This window comes from Halichoerus grypus, chromosome 9, assembly GCF_964656455.1.
Source record: "Halichoerus grypus chromosome 9, mHalGry1.hap1.1, whole genome shotgun sequence".
NCBI lineage: Eukaryota > Metazoa > Chordata > Mammalia > Carnivora > Phocidae > Halichoerus > Halichoerus grypus.
The window spans coordinates 107,427,803-107,443,596 of NC_135720.1; the positions used below are offsets into that span (position 1 = coordinate 107,427,803).

A 15,794-nucleotide genomic window follows, 5' to 3' on the forward strand; every position below is an offset into this window, starting at 1 on the left:
CCTACAGAGAAGTTGAGACCACGAGTGCTCATGTTTCAGAGGGCAGAGAGAAAAGATTGATGGATTTGGGGAAGAGTGGGAAATGGGACTCACTTGATGAATTCACAAGGTTTTATTGCAATGCGATCCTGGGTGATGAGGGAGGACCAGGGAGCCCTGGTCTCTTGTGATTGGGATGAATAGGGAGAAAGGAATGAAACCACAAGTCTAGGGGTTCCAGCACTGGCTGTAGGGGGGCGGGGTGGAGAAGGGGCCAGGAGTCTTTACAGGAGCAAATGGAAATCTGGGGTCTTGCTCAGTCCTGCCCATGGTGTTGGGAGTGGGGAGGGGTGGTTTGATGGAAAATCTTGGTCCCCTCTGCTCCTGCTAAGGAGGTGTGGAAGCTGTGTGAGGGAAGTGGTGGTAAATGGGCAAAAATTATATAAATCCATCTTCAAGGATGGGAGCTCCATGGACGTCTTTTTTTTTTTTTTTTTTAAGATTTTTATTTATTCATTTGACAGAGAGAGAGTCAGCGAAAGAGGGAACACAAGCAGGGGGAGTGGGAGAGGGAGAAGCAGGCTTCCCGCGGAGCAGGGAGCCCGATGCCGGGCTCAATCCCAGGACCCTGGGATCATGACCTGAGCTGAAGGCAGACGCTTAACGACTGAGCCACCCAGGCGCCCCGCTCCATGGACGTCTTAGAGCTGGGTAACAATTGGATGACTTTAGTGAACCAGAGAAAGGTGGGGGTAGGAGAAATAAGAAGTGAGTCATTTTTACCCTAGGAGCCCAGAAAGCCCTAGAAATTGGAGGCGTGGGTAGTTCAGGATGCAAACTACAAGTGGGGGCCTGGGGTTGAGAAGCAGTCTGACTAGTAGCTTCTCTGCCTCCCCCGAGACAGAGTGAGTGGGTCAACTGCCCACATCCTTTCTCCTTCCGCTCTTTAAGCCCCGCTGACAACCTTCAGGTTAGTCTCTGATGAGGGCTGAGTCACAGAGACGCCTGCTCAGGGCACCAGGCACCGCGGAGAGGGACAGTGTATTCCCTTGGTGCCCGAATGAGTGAAAACAGATGCTGGGCAGAGAGGCCCCTTTGCTTTGCTATAGTTGGTGCCTAGAACCAGGCTTCCACCCCCAGGAGCCTTTTTGGAGAAACTGAGCTGTCAAAGAGAAAAAAATGCAGCCAGGCTTGTCTTAGTCCGCTTGGGCTGCCGTAACAAAAATACCATCGACTCGGTGGCTTACAAAACATTTATTTCTCACAGTTCCAGAGGCTGGGAAGTCCAAGACCAAGTTGGCGGTGGATTCCGTGTCTGGCGAGACCTTCCTGCTTCATACAGGGCTGTCTACTTGCTGAAAGAGCCAGAGAATGCTGTGGGGCCTCTTTTATAAGGGCACCAATCCCATTCATGAGGGCTCCTCCCTCATGAGCTAGCCACCTTCAAGGCCCCCCTACAAATACCATCATCTGGGGGGGGTTAGGATTTCAACATATAAATGGAGAGGGGGTACATAACAGTCTATAACAATGCCCTTGCCAAATCAATGTAGAGTCCATAAAGCTCTGTAATACACACAGAGCATCCAAGCTTTTAACTCCTGATGGGCTGCCAAGAAGCAGCAGGGGTTTCCAGAAAGTTCTGAGGAAAGACAAGAGGTCAAGGAAAGGAGAAAACAGAAGATACAAAAAGGTATTTGGAGGAAACGGCAGATACACAAGGCTTAAAAAAAAAAAAAACCCTCAAAAGTGAAAACTTTAATATTGCCTGAGAAATAATGGCATCCCCAAAGAAAACATGCACGCTGTAGAGGAACATTCAGAGAACAAATGGACCATTTAGAAATGTTAAGATGTGGTAGCATAAATAGTAAATCTTCGAATAGAAGAGCTGGAACGTAACCTTGAGGAACTTTCCCAGAAAGAGGAATAAAGAAAAATAGATGAAGAACAGGAGGGAAAAGAAAGAGGCTCAGTCTGGAAAGTCTGACATTGAGAGAGTAAGTGCCAGAGAGACAATAGCCCTACGAGGGGCAGAGCCTGGGGTCAGACCAGGCTGGTTTCCGTTGTGGAGCCTCCTGCTCAGCTCGTGCAGGAAAAAGGAAGGTCACTCCTCTCTAGAGCCTGCAGCCATCTTGGTGGCAGTGAGGGCAGCACGGGGGGTGCACAGTGACATGGTGACAAGGGGTGGCCGAACTTGGCAGAGCATGAGGCCCCAGTCATGACACTGGACTCCACCCCCATGCAGTAAAAATGCACAGGGGTGTTGTTGAGAAGGAATGGATAAGGAGGAACTGTCCAGGAGGTAGGGACCAAAGGCAGGACACCAGTTAGGTGATTGACAGACTGGCCGAGTACAAGTGCCCGGTGATGGGGACTTGCAAAGTGGGAGGAAGAGGAGGGAGAGGTGGAAACAACAGAGAGAAGCAGAACAGAGGGTCTTGGCAGAGTGTGGCTGAGCAAATGGAGATGGGGAGGGAAATGTTAGTGACCTGGGATCTTGGCTGAGCTGTAGGGCTGCAGACAGGAGGGGCAGGGGGAGGGAAGAAGGGGTATAAGGAGGAGGGGAAGGAGAGGAGGAGGGGGAGAGGGAAGACGGAGAGGGGAGCAGGAGGACGGAGCAGGGGCATGAGGAGGAGGGCTAGGGGAGGAGGCAGTGGGGAGAGGAGTCGGAGTCGCCCACAGTGCTGGCTCGGGTTTGGTGGACAGCTGCTGCACTGGCCTTTGGCTCCCATCCCTGGACGGTGCTGGCCCAGATGCCAACTGCCTGTGAGCCACTAGCAGGCCTGGATCTTGGGAGGAGGCCAGGCTGGGAAATCCTCAGCCCTGGAGTGAGGGGTGTAGTCAAGGGTCTTGGATCAAGTTCTGGGGGACTTCTGCCTTTTCTTTGCAGTGAGCGAAGGGTTCAGAGGCCAGGCAGGAGCTCCCCGGGGGCCTGGGGGAGAATGGCCATTCTTCTTGGACCCCGAGGCCTGGGGTCTGGGCCGAGCTGGGCACATCAGACACCTCCCTCTATGTTGCACGCGTGGACTCCTTAAGGCTCTGAGACGGGGTGGGGAGGGGGGTAGAAATACAGAAAGTGAGTCAAATCCACTCTTGGACCTTGCTGCTCTGTCCCCACAGCCCGTCCCTCCTTCGGCAAGCCTGCCACCAGGGACTCTTTGTCTTGCCTTTCCCCCAGCCCCACCTCCTGCGCTCCCCGCTCCCCGGGGCACGGTTCTCCGTCCGGTGCACAGCCTCTGTCCCTCACCACTTGGGAAGGGGCTGTGCCCTGTGAGGTGCCCTGGGTTGGTGGCTGTGGGTAGACCTTCCAGGAAGGGCGGGCGGTGGGAGGTTGTATACAGTCCAGTGGTACAGGAGGAGGGATGAATCAGAGTGGGAGAGGGGCAGGGGAAGGAAAGGAGGAGAAGGAGAAGAGGCGAGGGAAAAACAGACCGAGAAATGTGGACAAGGCACTCGAGTTCGAGAGAGACACAGGGGAGCCGCTAGTGAGCACGCACGATGGATGGAGTCCGTGAGGGGTTCCTCTGGACAGCCCTGTTGCGTATCATTTTTCCTGCCTCTGTGTTTGCCGGCTGATTCCCTGTCTGACCATGGGTCTAGGGACAGAAGCCGTTTCCTGCTCCATTTCCCCCCAAGCCCAAGCAAACCCACTCACCGGACAAGCAGAGCTGATAGCACCAGGCTCTTGGCCACAAGCAGTGCACAGAGCATGGGGACCAGAGCGCTGGGGGCTGCAGGGTGAGACTGGAGGGTGGAGTTTTGTTGCCTGGAGGACAGGGGACAAGAAGGGGAAAGGAGCGTGTTGGGGGGCAGCTCTCACCTGCGGGCCCCTGAGCCAGGGCCGTCTGGCAGAGGGTCCCAGAGGGTCCCACCCTGAACTCACTGTGAAGGGGTGGTGAGGGCAGAGGAAGCCCCAGGGGCCTCCCTGGCTCTTCCAGTGGGGGGCACAGAGCTCTGGGTCGGTGATGAGACCAGCTCACCTGAAGCCCGGATGGCCTGTGTGGAGGCACGAGCTGTCAGCAAGAGAGAAAGAACCCTTGTTAGCTGGTGGGACAGCGTGTCTGTTCTGGCTGGTGGGAAAGATGGGACAGGGGCCTGGGCTGGACTGGGAACAGCCCATCAACCCTGGAAGAAACCAATTCATGGCGGTGGGACTGGGCTGTGAAGTCCTGTGGCTCAACACTAGATAGAGCTGCGGCTCAGGCTCTGTCCAGTGCCTGTGGGGGTATTCCTGGACCTGGGAAGAGCCCTGGAAGAGGAGTCAGGATGCCTGGGCTTCCCTCCAAGCATTTGTACGCGTCTGGAAGGGCAATCTCTAGCTCTCAGCCTCCCTGAGTGTAGACAGAGTCACTGTCTTTAAGCAGCTCTCATCTCTGGCATCCGGTCCTTTTCTCACACTTCTGGGGCTATTAGGGGAAGGGGGCCCCTTATGGGGAACTTTAAGGCTGCTTTCCCAGCCCTGTCCTTCCTGGTTTGGCAACAGAACCCTAAGCCCCTCTGCAGGCCCCACTGCCTCAATGGCCTGTGTAAATGCCTTTTCTGGGGCCCCCTCTTAATTCTGAAACTTTGTGAGCTACTTGCCCCCCATCCCCACTGCCTTGCCTTCCCAGAAAGACCCCAGACCTACCAACGCTAAGAGCTCTTGATGGAGGCTGGTGGAAGGTCACCTCTGGAAAGGTGATGGGGCTATGAAGGAGACAGAGAGGACAATGACTGTCGGGGGTGGGTGAGGCCCAGAAGGGAAATAGATGGTGTCAGCCCGAACCTTGTGACAGGAACTGTGGTCTCTCAGTGTCCTCAGCTAGGTCTGCACACCCACCCAGGGCCCAAGAGGGGAGCAGTCTCCCCCAAGCTGGGGAAAAGAGAGAGGCAGGGGCCGAGGAGGCATGGAAGAGAGCGTACTTAATGCTGGGAAACCTCATGGCTGGAGACTTCCCTGGAGAGAGTCCCAGGCCAACGGACATGTGGACATGATCCTATCCCACAAGGGCACTCTCTCTGAGGCTGCCTGGAGCGATGACCAGGAGCAACCCCTACGTCCAAACTGGAGGAGGTCCTCAGGACCCTCAGGGAAAATTCTAGTCCTGAGCTACAGTGTGTGAGCTATGGGCTGGTCCTGGTCCACAAATTGTTTATGACCTGCCTGCACAAGGTAAATATAGAAATCGGGAGTAAGGATCTTGAAACTTTTACATCAGTTTGACATTGCCTCAAGGTCCAAGCATGTGACTGGTAAACTGGTCCAGTTGAACAGGATATAGACCAGTTTGGGTGTTGTCACCCTGTCATGGAGGGCTCCATATGGGGCAAGTTACATGACAGCAGAAGCAGGACCATGACACTTGAACATTAGTTGGTCGACTCTAACCCAAAAGTGTATAAACACCTGAAAAAAATTATTTTTATAATTTGTTACTCTTATAATCATTGAGATTTTCAATCTATCCTTTTAAAAAAATTTAGAGTTTAACATGATTAGGTAAGACAGAGTAGTGATTAGCTCATTCAAGGACTACTTAACAGCAAAACAAAGTCACTGAGCTTTTTATCTAGAAAAGCCATCTGTTTTCTGAATGTCTCAGTAATAATAAACCAAACGGTGATAGTGGAATTAATTCTAAAGATACTTTCCCTTCTGAAGTTATTCCAAAGGGTTTGCATTGGTTTTATTTGAAAATGTAATCCTTCACTGTGGTAGGCAGAACAATGTCCATGTCCTACCTAATCCCAGGAACCTGTGAATGTCACCCTACATGGCCAAAGGGACTTCTCAGATGCCATTAAAGTTAAAGATCTTGAGGTGGAGAGATATTCCGGGTGGGCCCCATCTAAAGATTAGTATTTAAAAGCAGAGAGTGGCGGCGCCTCAGTGGCTCAGTTGGTGGCTCAGTTGGTCAAGTGTCTGCCTTCGGCTCGGGTCGTGATCCCAGGGTCCTGGGATTGAGCCCGAGTCTGACTTCCTGCTCGGCGGAGAGCCTGCTTCTCTCTCTCCCTCTGCTGCTCCCCCTGCATATGCTCTCTCTCTCTGTCATATAAATGGATGAAGTCTTAAAAAAAAAAAGCAGAGTGTTTCCCAGTTGTAGTAAGAGAGAAATGCAGGTGGGAAAGGGCCTCTGGCTTTGAGGACGGAGGAAGGGGGCCACAAGCCAAGGGATGTGGCAGCCTCTAGAAGCTGTGAAAGCTGAAAAGTCCATAGTCTGCAAGAAAACAGGACTTTGGTCCTATAGCTACAAGGAACAAAATTCTGCCCAAGACCTGAATGAGCAAGAAGTGGATTCTATCTAACAGCATTCAGGAAGGAGCAGAGCCTGCAGACCCCTTCCAGACTTCTGATCTGTAGAACTGTAAAATCATAAATCTGTGCGGTTTTAAGCCACTACCTTTGTGGGGATTTGTGCTGACAGCCATGGGAAATGATGACACTCATCTATAGTATGAGTTTTGTAGTTACAATGAATGAAGTACTAAAACCCAGCGAGTTAGCTGCTGAGATATACTAGCTAATGAACAAATACATCATGAAAACAAGTGACATTTACATGGAAAACATAAAACCACAAATTCAAAATAAACTTTTTTTTTTTAAAAAAGAGGATTGAATTACAAAGTTCTTAAAAGCAGTCAGTATTTCACATACAAACTCTAGTATGCTGTGGGCTTCTTGTAAAGTAGCAGCTTTGTGTTACGAGGACAGAGTATCTATCTACAGTTATCAAACGTTATGGCAAGACTGTACTAGAGGTATTTGCTCCTCTGTGTTTTGTTAGTCAGTGGCAAGGAAGGGAGCTTAAACATCCCTTTCTATTGACACATCAGCTCCACATCGTCAGGAATTGGCAATCGAGAAGGAAGATCAGCTCCTGGAGCAAGTCAAGCTAGCAAAGTATTTTTCGTGGCAACTTGAAAAATGCACACATATTGCAAACGTAGCTATTCTTTTTATTTTACGTGCAATTTTGAACAGGATGAGAGGTTTTCCTCTGTCTCGTTTTGCTTCATTGTCAGAAACACAGCTAACCCTGAGCTGAAGAGAGCTCTGAAGAGTTGTATTATTGACCAGGGGTTTGGGGCTCCAGTTTCACGTAGGACTGTGTTCTGATGGTTGTAGCTGCTTGGGCAGGAGGACATTCTGGGGCGGTCATTCAGATTAAGGAGACTTGCTATGAAAAAGTACCAGCTGACCTGCACCGTGTGCTTCCCAAAGTGGTAAAAATTGTGAATTACATAAAGATGAATGCGTTGAATTTGACATCGTTCTCTTTATGATGTGATAATGTGGAAACCCTGCATGGTTGTTATTGCATGCCAACGTCACAGTGATTACCGAGGGGGAGAGTTCTGTTGAGAATGTTTGATCTATGAAAAGGGCTTCTAATGTTTTGGCAAGATTGAAATCGAGTCATGACTAACTTTTTAAAGATGTGAATCACACAGTCAGCCTTGTTGATATTAGGGCTTTGAGGTTATTCTAGCAAGGGAAGAACGCAACATATTTTTCAGCGGCAAACAAAATCTCAGGGCAAAAACAAAAGTTGGAGGCTTAGAAGAAGTTTCTATGAGTTGTTACAGCATGTTCTTAATTTGGTAACAATTATCAACAGAACAGGAGATGATTTTGATATTGCATATCTGCAAAAGTACTCATGGAAAAACCTTAATAATTTGATACAATGTTTTCAATTTTATTTTCTGCTCAAAGAAGACATGTGATAGGAAGTTCATAGATCCAGAATCCATTTTTTCATCAAAAGATATTTTAAATATAAACATAACTTTATAAGATAAATTTTGGAACTAGCTAATGATGAAGGATTGAGGATGCATTTTGAAAATATAACATCACTCGCTCCCTTTTGTAAAAATTAAAAATAAAAATATTAAGCTTGTGGAAATTGATTTAAAATTCCTGGATTTCTGTCAACATAACTCTGTGAGACCGGTTTTCTATTATAAGTGTATTAAAACAAAGCATTTAAACAATTTTGAATGTGTTTTCTCTGAAGAGTTATGGTGTCCTAGTGTCATTCAGATTAGGTAAGTTAACAAGCAAAAATAATGCTCTTTTGTCACATTAAAATCCTTCAATGTGGATATACAGGGTGTTTGTTCAAAGTGTGGATGACATTTAATATGGGAAATTGCTATTTCACTTCTAAGTTTTTGCTCAGTTATGACTGAGGCACAACAACATTACCGCTAGAATGTTCAGCAACTACATCCATCACCTACATGCATACATGCGATGAACAAGTGGTCCATTTTTATAACTGAACTTTTAGCCTCGTGGACCATATGGTCTCTGTTGGAACTATTCAACTTCACTCCTGTAGCATGAAAATGGCCTCAGATCATAGATAAACAAATGGGCATGGCTGTGTTCCCCAAAAAACCTTTATTTCTGGACACTGAAATTTGAATTTCCTAGAATTCTCATGTGTCGCAAGATCTTATTTTTCTTTTACTTGTATCCCAACCATCTAAAAACCATCCTTGGTTTTCAGACCTGTTTGCTGACTGCTGATCTGGGCCAGGAGGAATGGACAGCCCAACATGCTACCAACATGGTGGGGGCGGTTTGTGGCCAGTGGCCAGACATTTACTGAGCACCTACTACGTGCCAGGTACAAGCGCCTTCTCTAAAAATGCCAAGCAGTCTTGGGCTCCCCTGTGGCCAGGTCATAGGAGCTCGGGCTGGTCAGCATGCTCAAATGATCTGTTTGAGCATCTTTTAGGAGGCTTGTAAATCATCAAGACGGACAGCGAATGAAGTGTGTGTGTGTGTGTGTGTGTGTGCACTTGTTCCCAACAGCTTTCCCAGGAGAACTGGATGGGGGGACTAGGAAACAAGGAGGCACCAGGAGGGAGCGAGGGGACCCCCGCGAAGGGGCTTACCTGGAGATACTGCCAGATAGAATCTTACGGACTTAGAGACAGAGTTGCTGGAAGCGTGGTAGATTCTACACCAGTAGTGTCCTGAGTCTTCCTCCTTCAGACCAGTCATGGTGACAGTGAAGATGCCAGCGCTAGGGTTGTCCCAGATGGAGAATCGAGAGGCCTGAACCAGTCTGCCGGGACTGGAGCTGGTGACCAGCCTGGTGCACTTGAACGCCGAGAGCTCCTTACACCAGCCCTTCCTCTCGTAGGGCCAGCCCTTGCGGGGGTACTGGCACGTCACAGAGAGCGTCTGCCCCGCCACTCGGTGAAGATGCTGCGCCTCCGGTAGTGCCCACGAGCCTGGAGAGCAGGCTGCAGGTCAGGGTCACACCAGCATCAGCTCCACCAGCCGTCCCCGCGCACAGAGCACTAGCGCCACATCCCACTGTCCCAGATGTCCTCATAGCACCCTCTCCTCTCTTCCCCGCGCTCTTCCCTTCCCCCTCACCTGGGATCAGCACTGGCAGCAGCAGCAGAAGCAGGAGCAAGGCTCTCCAGACCCTCCGGCCCTTTCCCTGTGGGCTGGTGGCAGGAGACATGGGGGACACTGGGGAGAGAGAACCAGGAGCTGGTCTCACTCTGCTTAGCTCTTCCAGTGCTTCCGAGATAGACAAAACGAGAAAGGCCAAGGCCAGCCTGGGCAGTGGGAGACCTGGGGAAGGCTGACTGCACGCAGAGGGAAGCAGGGACCTCCAGGGGCAGGTGCGAAGCTGGACGTGGAGGCGACAGCCCTGCTTGGCGCGCAGCTCCTGGGTCTCCATAGAGGCTGCTCCTCTCCTCTGTGCCCAGCTGCCCCTTCCCCATCAGGGCCGGCCCTTGGGGGAGGAGCTGGGATGGCCAGGAGGAAGCTGTGGTCAAGTAAAGGGCTGCCCATCCACTTCTCTCTGTGCACTGCCTCTTCTTTGCAGGACCCTGGCTTTGCCCCCCTCTCCAGGGAAAGCCACGCTGAAGGTGGGTGACGAGCTCAGGGGCACTCAGAGGTCTGAGCAAGAACCCTAAATCCTACTGGCCCTGGGAGTGGTCAGAAACCTCATGCCCAGTCCTGCCTGGTGAGTGAGTGATGTATTTCCACCCTGGGGGGTTTTATGGGTGCTGGAGGGGAGAGGAGAGCAGGTGGAGTTTCAATACCGGTAAGAAAGTGCAGGGAGGGACCCTGGCAAAGGAGGGGAGAATGAGGCTGGGAGCAAAGAGAGCCGGGCTGGTGGCAGGGATGGGTCAATGAGGGGCGGGGCGTGGAGCACAGGAGCCTGGACCCCCAATCACCTCTAAATCTTCAACTCCTGCCCCCTGTGGGCACAAGAGCGCTGGTTGTGTAATTGTTACACAAACAGACGCAGGACTCTGGCATCTCTTTCTTTAGTGAATGTTAGCACTTTAAAAAATGATGCAATTTACAAAGAGATTTTCTATAAAACAAAAGAGAGAGAGAGAGAAGTCAGGACACCGTGCCCTGTGCTAACATGTAACTCCACATTCGGCCACCAGGGGCTCTGCCAGTCTAGCAGCCGCTGCAGGGAGCCCTGCACAGAGCTCATGACTGAAGAGGGGCTTTGAACTAATTGAGGGTATTGGTTGCACGTCCCCTGTGGCCCCCCCGCCCCTTGACTCCTGCTCCCCACTCCACCTGGGTGCAGAGCCCTGCTCCTTGCAGTGGGAGTGAGCAGAGACTGAGGATAAGGGCAAAGGGACAGACAAGAAGAAAAGGGACACAGGAGGGCCGTGGGCTCTCTTGCCTAGAGACTCCTGGGGAAAAGCAGGATGGAGTTGTGGAGACAGAAGGAAAGTTTGGGCCAACCCCCACTACCCACTTGCACGAGTTAGGTTACTCAGCGTGTTTGTGTGTGCTCTCTCCACACGGGGGAACTGAGGCTCAGATCTGTCCGTGACCCGCTCAAAGTCACGTGGTGCCATGCAGATGTAACCAGACCAGCTTCCTGACTTCTGGCGGGGCCTTTTGCTGAAGCCTGGCCCACAGACAGGGCAGGAAACCAAACCACACGCACTTGCAGAGGCGAGCTCCCAGCAGTTTGTTTTCTAGCCTTGGGCTGGGCTCAGTGTTTCCTCTCCGAACCCAATTACAGACAAAATGCGGGGGTGGGGGGCACCCTTCTGGGGGGGGGGGCCTCTGGCCCTGGCTGGTGTAGGTGTGTGTCCCTTGCATGAGGGTGTGCAGCAACTATTTCCCACAGCGATTTCCCCTTTGTCTGGTTGCTGCTGACCACCGGGAAGGGATGCCTCCTCCCTGCAGCTCCCCAAGATCACTCTTTGCCCACAGCCCACTATCTCTATGTCCCCCCAGCTTGGGGTTGGCTCTGACTTGTTCTCTGCCTATCAGCCTGGGTCTGTGGTGCCCAGGGGACAGGAAGTTTTTGAGCAAACTCCTATACCTCTAAAAGTCTGAGTTTTCTGGGGCACCTGGGTGGCTCAGTTGGTTAAGTGTCTGCCTTCGGCTCAGGTCATGATCCCAGGGTCCTGGAACCAAGCCCTGCGCCAGGCTCCCTGCTCAGCGGAGAGCCTGCTTCTCCCTCTGCCTATTTGTGCTCTCTATCTCTCTGTCAAATAAATAAATAAAATCTTTAAAAAAAAAAGTCTGTTTCCTCCTTTAATAGATAATGATGGATCACTAATATGATTATTCTGGGAATCAATAAGTAAACCCTTGCAAACATTTACAGAAGTGCCCATTACATGGTATCTCTTCAGTGAATATCTGTCATCAAGAATCAACATCCACAATATCATATGTCTTGACTTTTAATTATATATGTAGACATGGAACAGCAGTACAGCAAACTTCTAAAAGGAAATAAAAATACAAGTTATGTCATTTAGAGCAGAACTTTCTTTTTTTTTTTTTTCATTTTTTTTATTTAAATTTTTTATTGTTATGTTAATCCCCATACATTACATCATTAGTTTTAGATATAGTGTTCCATGATTCATTGTTTGTGCATAACACCCAGTGCTCCATGCAGAACGTGCCCTCCTCAATACCCATCACCAGACTAACCCATCCTCCCAACCCCCTCCCCTCTAGAACCCTCAGTTTGTTTTTCAGAGTCCATTGTCTCTCATGGTTCTTCTCCCCCTCCGATTTCCCCCCCTCATTCTTCCCCTCCTGCTACATTCTTCTTCTTCTTTTTTTCTTTCTTAACATATATTGCATTATTTGTTTCAGAGGTACAGATCTGAGATTCAACAGTCTTGCACAATTCACAGCGTTTACCAGAACACATACCCTCCCCAGTGTCCATCACCCAGTCACCCCATCCCTCCCACCCCACCCCCCACTCCAGCAACCCTCAGTTTGTTTCCTGAGATTAAGAATTCCTCATATCAGTGAGGTCATATGATACATGTCTTTCTCTGTTTGACTTATTTCGCTCAGCATAATACCCTCCAGTTCCATCCACGTCGTTGCAAATGGCAAGATCTCATTCCTTTTGATGGCTGCATAATATTCCATTGTATATATATACCACATCTTCTTTATCCATTCATCTGTTGATGGACATCTTGGCTCTTTCCACAGTTTGGCTATTGTGGACATTGTAGAGCAGAACTTTCTAATCATGTCCCTGGTGCCAGAAATTATATAGGGAAAAATGCTCAGTCATTCTACATACAGATTAATACTTGGACATGATAAAAAGATATGACAAACAACATTTAATAGCAAATCACAGCTGTGAATTAAGGTTTCCTTCCTATTTGGCAGATAAAGGGTTATTTGATTTCATATGAAAAACAAGTCTTTTAAATAATAAGAGAAAATGAATATTTCAATAGGAAAAGGGAGTGAAGTTATGAACAAGTACTCTTCTACAGAAGAAATACAAATGAACAATGTTAAGGAAAACAAATCCAAAGGGGATATTATTAAAATAAATGCAAAACCACTCTTCTCATCAGATTGACAAGAGTTAAGAGAAATGATGATAACCAGGGTTGGGGGACTTTTAGGGAAAAGACAATTGCATATTCTGCTGGGTAAACATATCGCTACCACCTTTCTGAAAGACAGTGTAGGCAGATTAACCCAAATCTACTTTAAAAAAGAAATCACCTTTGACTCAGCAGTTCTAAATCTAGGAATTGAAAAAGGGTACAGTGGCTGTTGCAGTATTATTTCGTTTTAAAATTTCATCAAAATCATGCATATATGTGTCTTCAAAACTTGTAGCTCCAAAAATTGTAGGTTATAAACTCATGTTAATAAAAATGCAGTAGTTCTATGCCCCAACACTCTACACCCCAGCTCCCTTTCTTGCTAGGGAGTCACTGTTTTTTTAAAGATTGATTTATTTATTTGAGAGAGAGAGGTGAGTATGTGCACGAGCAGGGGGAGAGGCAGAGGGAGAGAGTCTCAAGCAGACTCCCCGCTGAGAGCAAAGCTGGCTGCAGGGCTTGATCCCACTCCCCGTGAGATCATGACCTGAGCAGAAACCAAGAGTAGGATGCTCAACTGACTGAGCCACCCAGGCACGCCCTCCAGGGAGTTTCTTTTAAGTAGTTTTTATATTTACTATTATACTGATATTTCTCTACTAGACAGGGGTATGTATTATCCATGAAATGTGCCCTATGGAAGATGACGTTTTCTCTCTCTCCCATCATGCCCCTGCCTGTCCCTTCCTCCACCTTTATTCTCCAAATAGTCAAATAGAGTTACTGATAAAATTAATTTTTAGATTTTATTCTTCCTGACCATGTATATGTCTTTTTCATAACCCAGTCATATAGTTCATAATGATCACATTTCCTCTGTGGTACAGCTTTTTATTTTCCATGAAGTTATTAATTGCCTTAATTTTAAAGTTTATATTCTAGCCACCATCATCAATTCATCCCTAAACTCTATTCCCAAATGTAAATTTCACCTTAGTATATTTGAATATATCAGTTCATCAGCTGGCTTTTTTCCTCTGGTCCATCCCCAGGTGGTCTAATGTCCTCTGGCCCCAGTCTGGACTAGCTTCCCCCTAGGCCTTCAGCAAAGTTGCCTCCCTGACATATCCCTTGGCTTTCTCCTTGGGAATGCCCTTGGCCATATCCAGTGTTGCAAGTGCTCTCTTTCTCGACCCCACATCTAACTCTTTCTTTGTTTGCTCTCTCCTTTTAGGGCAAGGGTTGGCAAACTAGAGCCCTTGAATGAAATTGAACTCATCACCTGAATTTGTAAGTAAAGTAAATGCAGACATGCTCCTTCATTTATGTGTTACCTGGAGAATCTGTCATGCTCTGAAAGCAGCTGAGGAACAGTGACAGAGATCCTCTGGCCCATGAGCACAGGATATTTACTATGTGGCCCTCGACAGGAAAAGCTTGCTGACTTGAGAGATGGAAGATGACAAAGAACAGAGAAGCAGCCAGTGTGTGATGGTGTCTCTGAAGGAAAGGCCAGAAGCATGAGAACACAAGCAACAAATGTAGGCTGAGTGGGAAAAAGAATTTAAGTGCCGGATGACAAATGTGATTTTCCATTAATAGTCACTGAAAAAGGTACAAACTATCTTAGAACATGGGCCAGGTTCTGCTGGAGTAATAACCACAGTTCAGTGTGTTCACACAAATAATGTCTTTTCTTGCTCCTGTGAAGCCCATGTGCCCAGACGACTGTCCAGGGCAGGAGTCCGCTGTGGGCCAGTTCAGCATCTGAGGGACATTGACTTCATGGATGTGCACATCAACACGTGCTTCTCTGGCCGTCACCATAGGGAAGAGAGTGCTGGAAAGTGGAGCTCTTGCTCCTCAATGGCTCTGTGGGAAGTGAGACACATCACTCCCACACATTGCACTAGCCCGGCAGGTCGCCAAGGAGCTGAGAAACAGGAGCCTTCCATTTATGCAGAGGTAAAGGGGAACCAAATACTGGTCAGCAATAGTGATGCCTATCACACACTTCTGTAAGAAAAATACTGCAAGCTCCAGAGCTGGAAGGAAGAGACAGTTACTTCCAAAGGAATGAAAAATGAGTCTCATTGGCTTCAGAGCTTCCTGCTGCAACACCAAATTTTAGAAGACAAGAAATTGGTTTCTGGGGCACCTGGGTGGCTCAATCGGTTGGGTGTCTGCCTTCAGCTCAGGTCATGATCCCAGGGTCCTGGGATCGAGCCCCGCATTGCGTTCCCTGCTCAGCGGGGAGTCTGCCTCTCCCTCTCCCGCTCCCCCTGCTTATGTCTCTCCTTACTGTGTAGGGACAACCAGACCATGTTACACATGATAGTAACCACATCCCTCTTGGACAAAAATGATCTGAATATTGGCTTCAGTTCACTGCTAGTTAATTTTTTTAAAAGGGCCAACAAATGGTGGTGGTAAGCACTGAGATAAATCCAAAGAAAGAGAGGTTTAAATAATTATTGCATCTTGGTGATAAAGCTGACCAAAAATGATGTCATTGTAAAATCGTATTTTGTAATTGTTTGTTTTTTGTGAATATATGTGCAATTAATTTTTGTATGTAGATCTTTTTTCTGGCTAAATTAATAATCCATTATTTCTAATCATTTGATTATTCATTTATGATTTATATGTATTGAATTGTAACATAAATGATAAATTTACATCGGTGTAATTAAATATAAATTTAAAACATGAATATCATGTGAAATATTTTGCAAGAACATATTTATATTTAAGTATGTATACATATAAAACATATAACATAAACATATAGTGAAAAATAAGACTGTCCATCCAGAAATGTGAAAAAATTTAAATATGATGAAATGAATAAATGTGCTGTTGGGAAAAGATTTTTAAAAGGAAATACTTCTTTTTTTTTTTTTAAGATTTTATTTATTTATTTGAGAGAGAGAGAGAACAAGCAGGGGGAGCTGCAGAGGCAGAGGGAGAAGCAGACTCCCCGCTGAGCA

The 15,794-nt window shown here is 47.9% G+C and overlaps 1 protein-coding gene and 1 long non-coding RNA gene across 3 annotated transcripts in view; one reads left to right on the forward strand and one right to left on the reverse strand.

Annotated features, from left to right (window-relative positions):
- LOC144379084 (uncharacterized) overlaps window positions 1-15,532 on the forward strand; it is a 45,227-nt gene extending 29,695 nt beyond the window's left edge. Inside the window, exon 3 of the long non-coding RNA XR_013441266.1 lies at window positions 14,039-15,532. This is a non-coding gene — a long non-coding RNA (uncharacterized LOC144379084). The remainder of the gene's footprint in view (window positions 1-14,038) is intronic.
- On the reverse strand, window positions 1,217-9,681 carry NCR2 (natural cytotoxicity triggering receptor 2). Of its 2 annotated transcripts, none has more exons than XM_036102211.2 (5): window positions 9,365-9,681; window positions 8,875-9,216; window positions 3,866-3,995; window positions 3,638-3,748; window positions 1,217-3,021 (listed from the first exon to the last, which is right to left on the reverse strand). In XM_036102211.2, the coding sequence occupies exons 1-5, from the start codon at window positions 9,675-9,677 to the stop codon at window positions 2,838-2,840; spliced, it is 1,080 nt and encodes a 359-aa protein (XP_035958104.2). In that variant the 5' UTR covers window positions 9,678-9,681; the 3' UTR covers window positions 1,217-2,837. The 2 variants fall into 2 exon arrangements, with proteins under 2 accessions (XP_035958104.2, XP_077911474.1); XM_078055348.1 differs by having other exon boundaries at window positions 2,955-3,021; window positions 3,963-3,995.
- Window positions 15,533-15,794: the final 262 nt, after the last annotated feature.

Bases quoted from the DNA above. Each gene is read 5' to 3' on its own strand.
- NCR2 (XM_036102211.2), bottom strand. From the start codon at position 9,677: ATGGAGACCCAGGAGCTGCGCGCCAAGCAGGGCTGTCGCCTCCACGTC. The intron at 9,217-9,364 runs GTGAGGGGGAAG...CCTGCTCTCCAG, and splicing joins GCTGCCAGTGCTGATCCCAG to GCTCGTGGGCACTACCGGAG. The intron at 3,996-8,874 runs GTAAGCCCCTTC...TCTTGCTGACAG, and splicing joins CTATCTGGCAGTATCTCCAG to CTCGTGCCTCCACACAGGCC.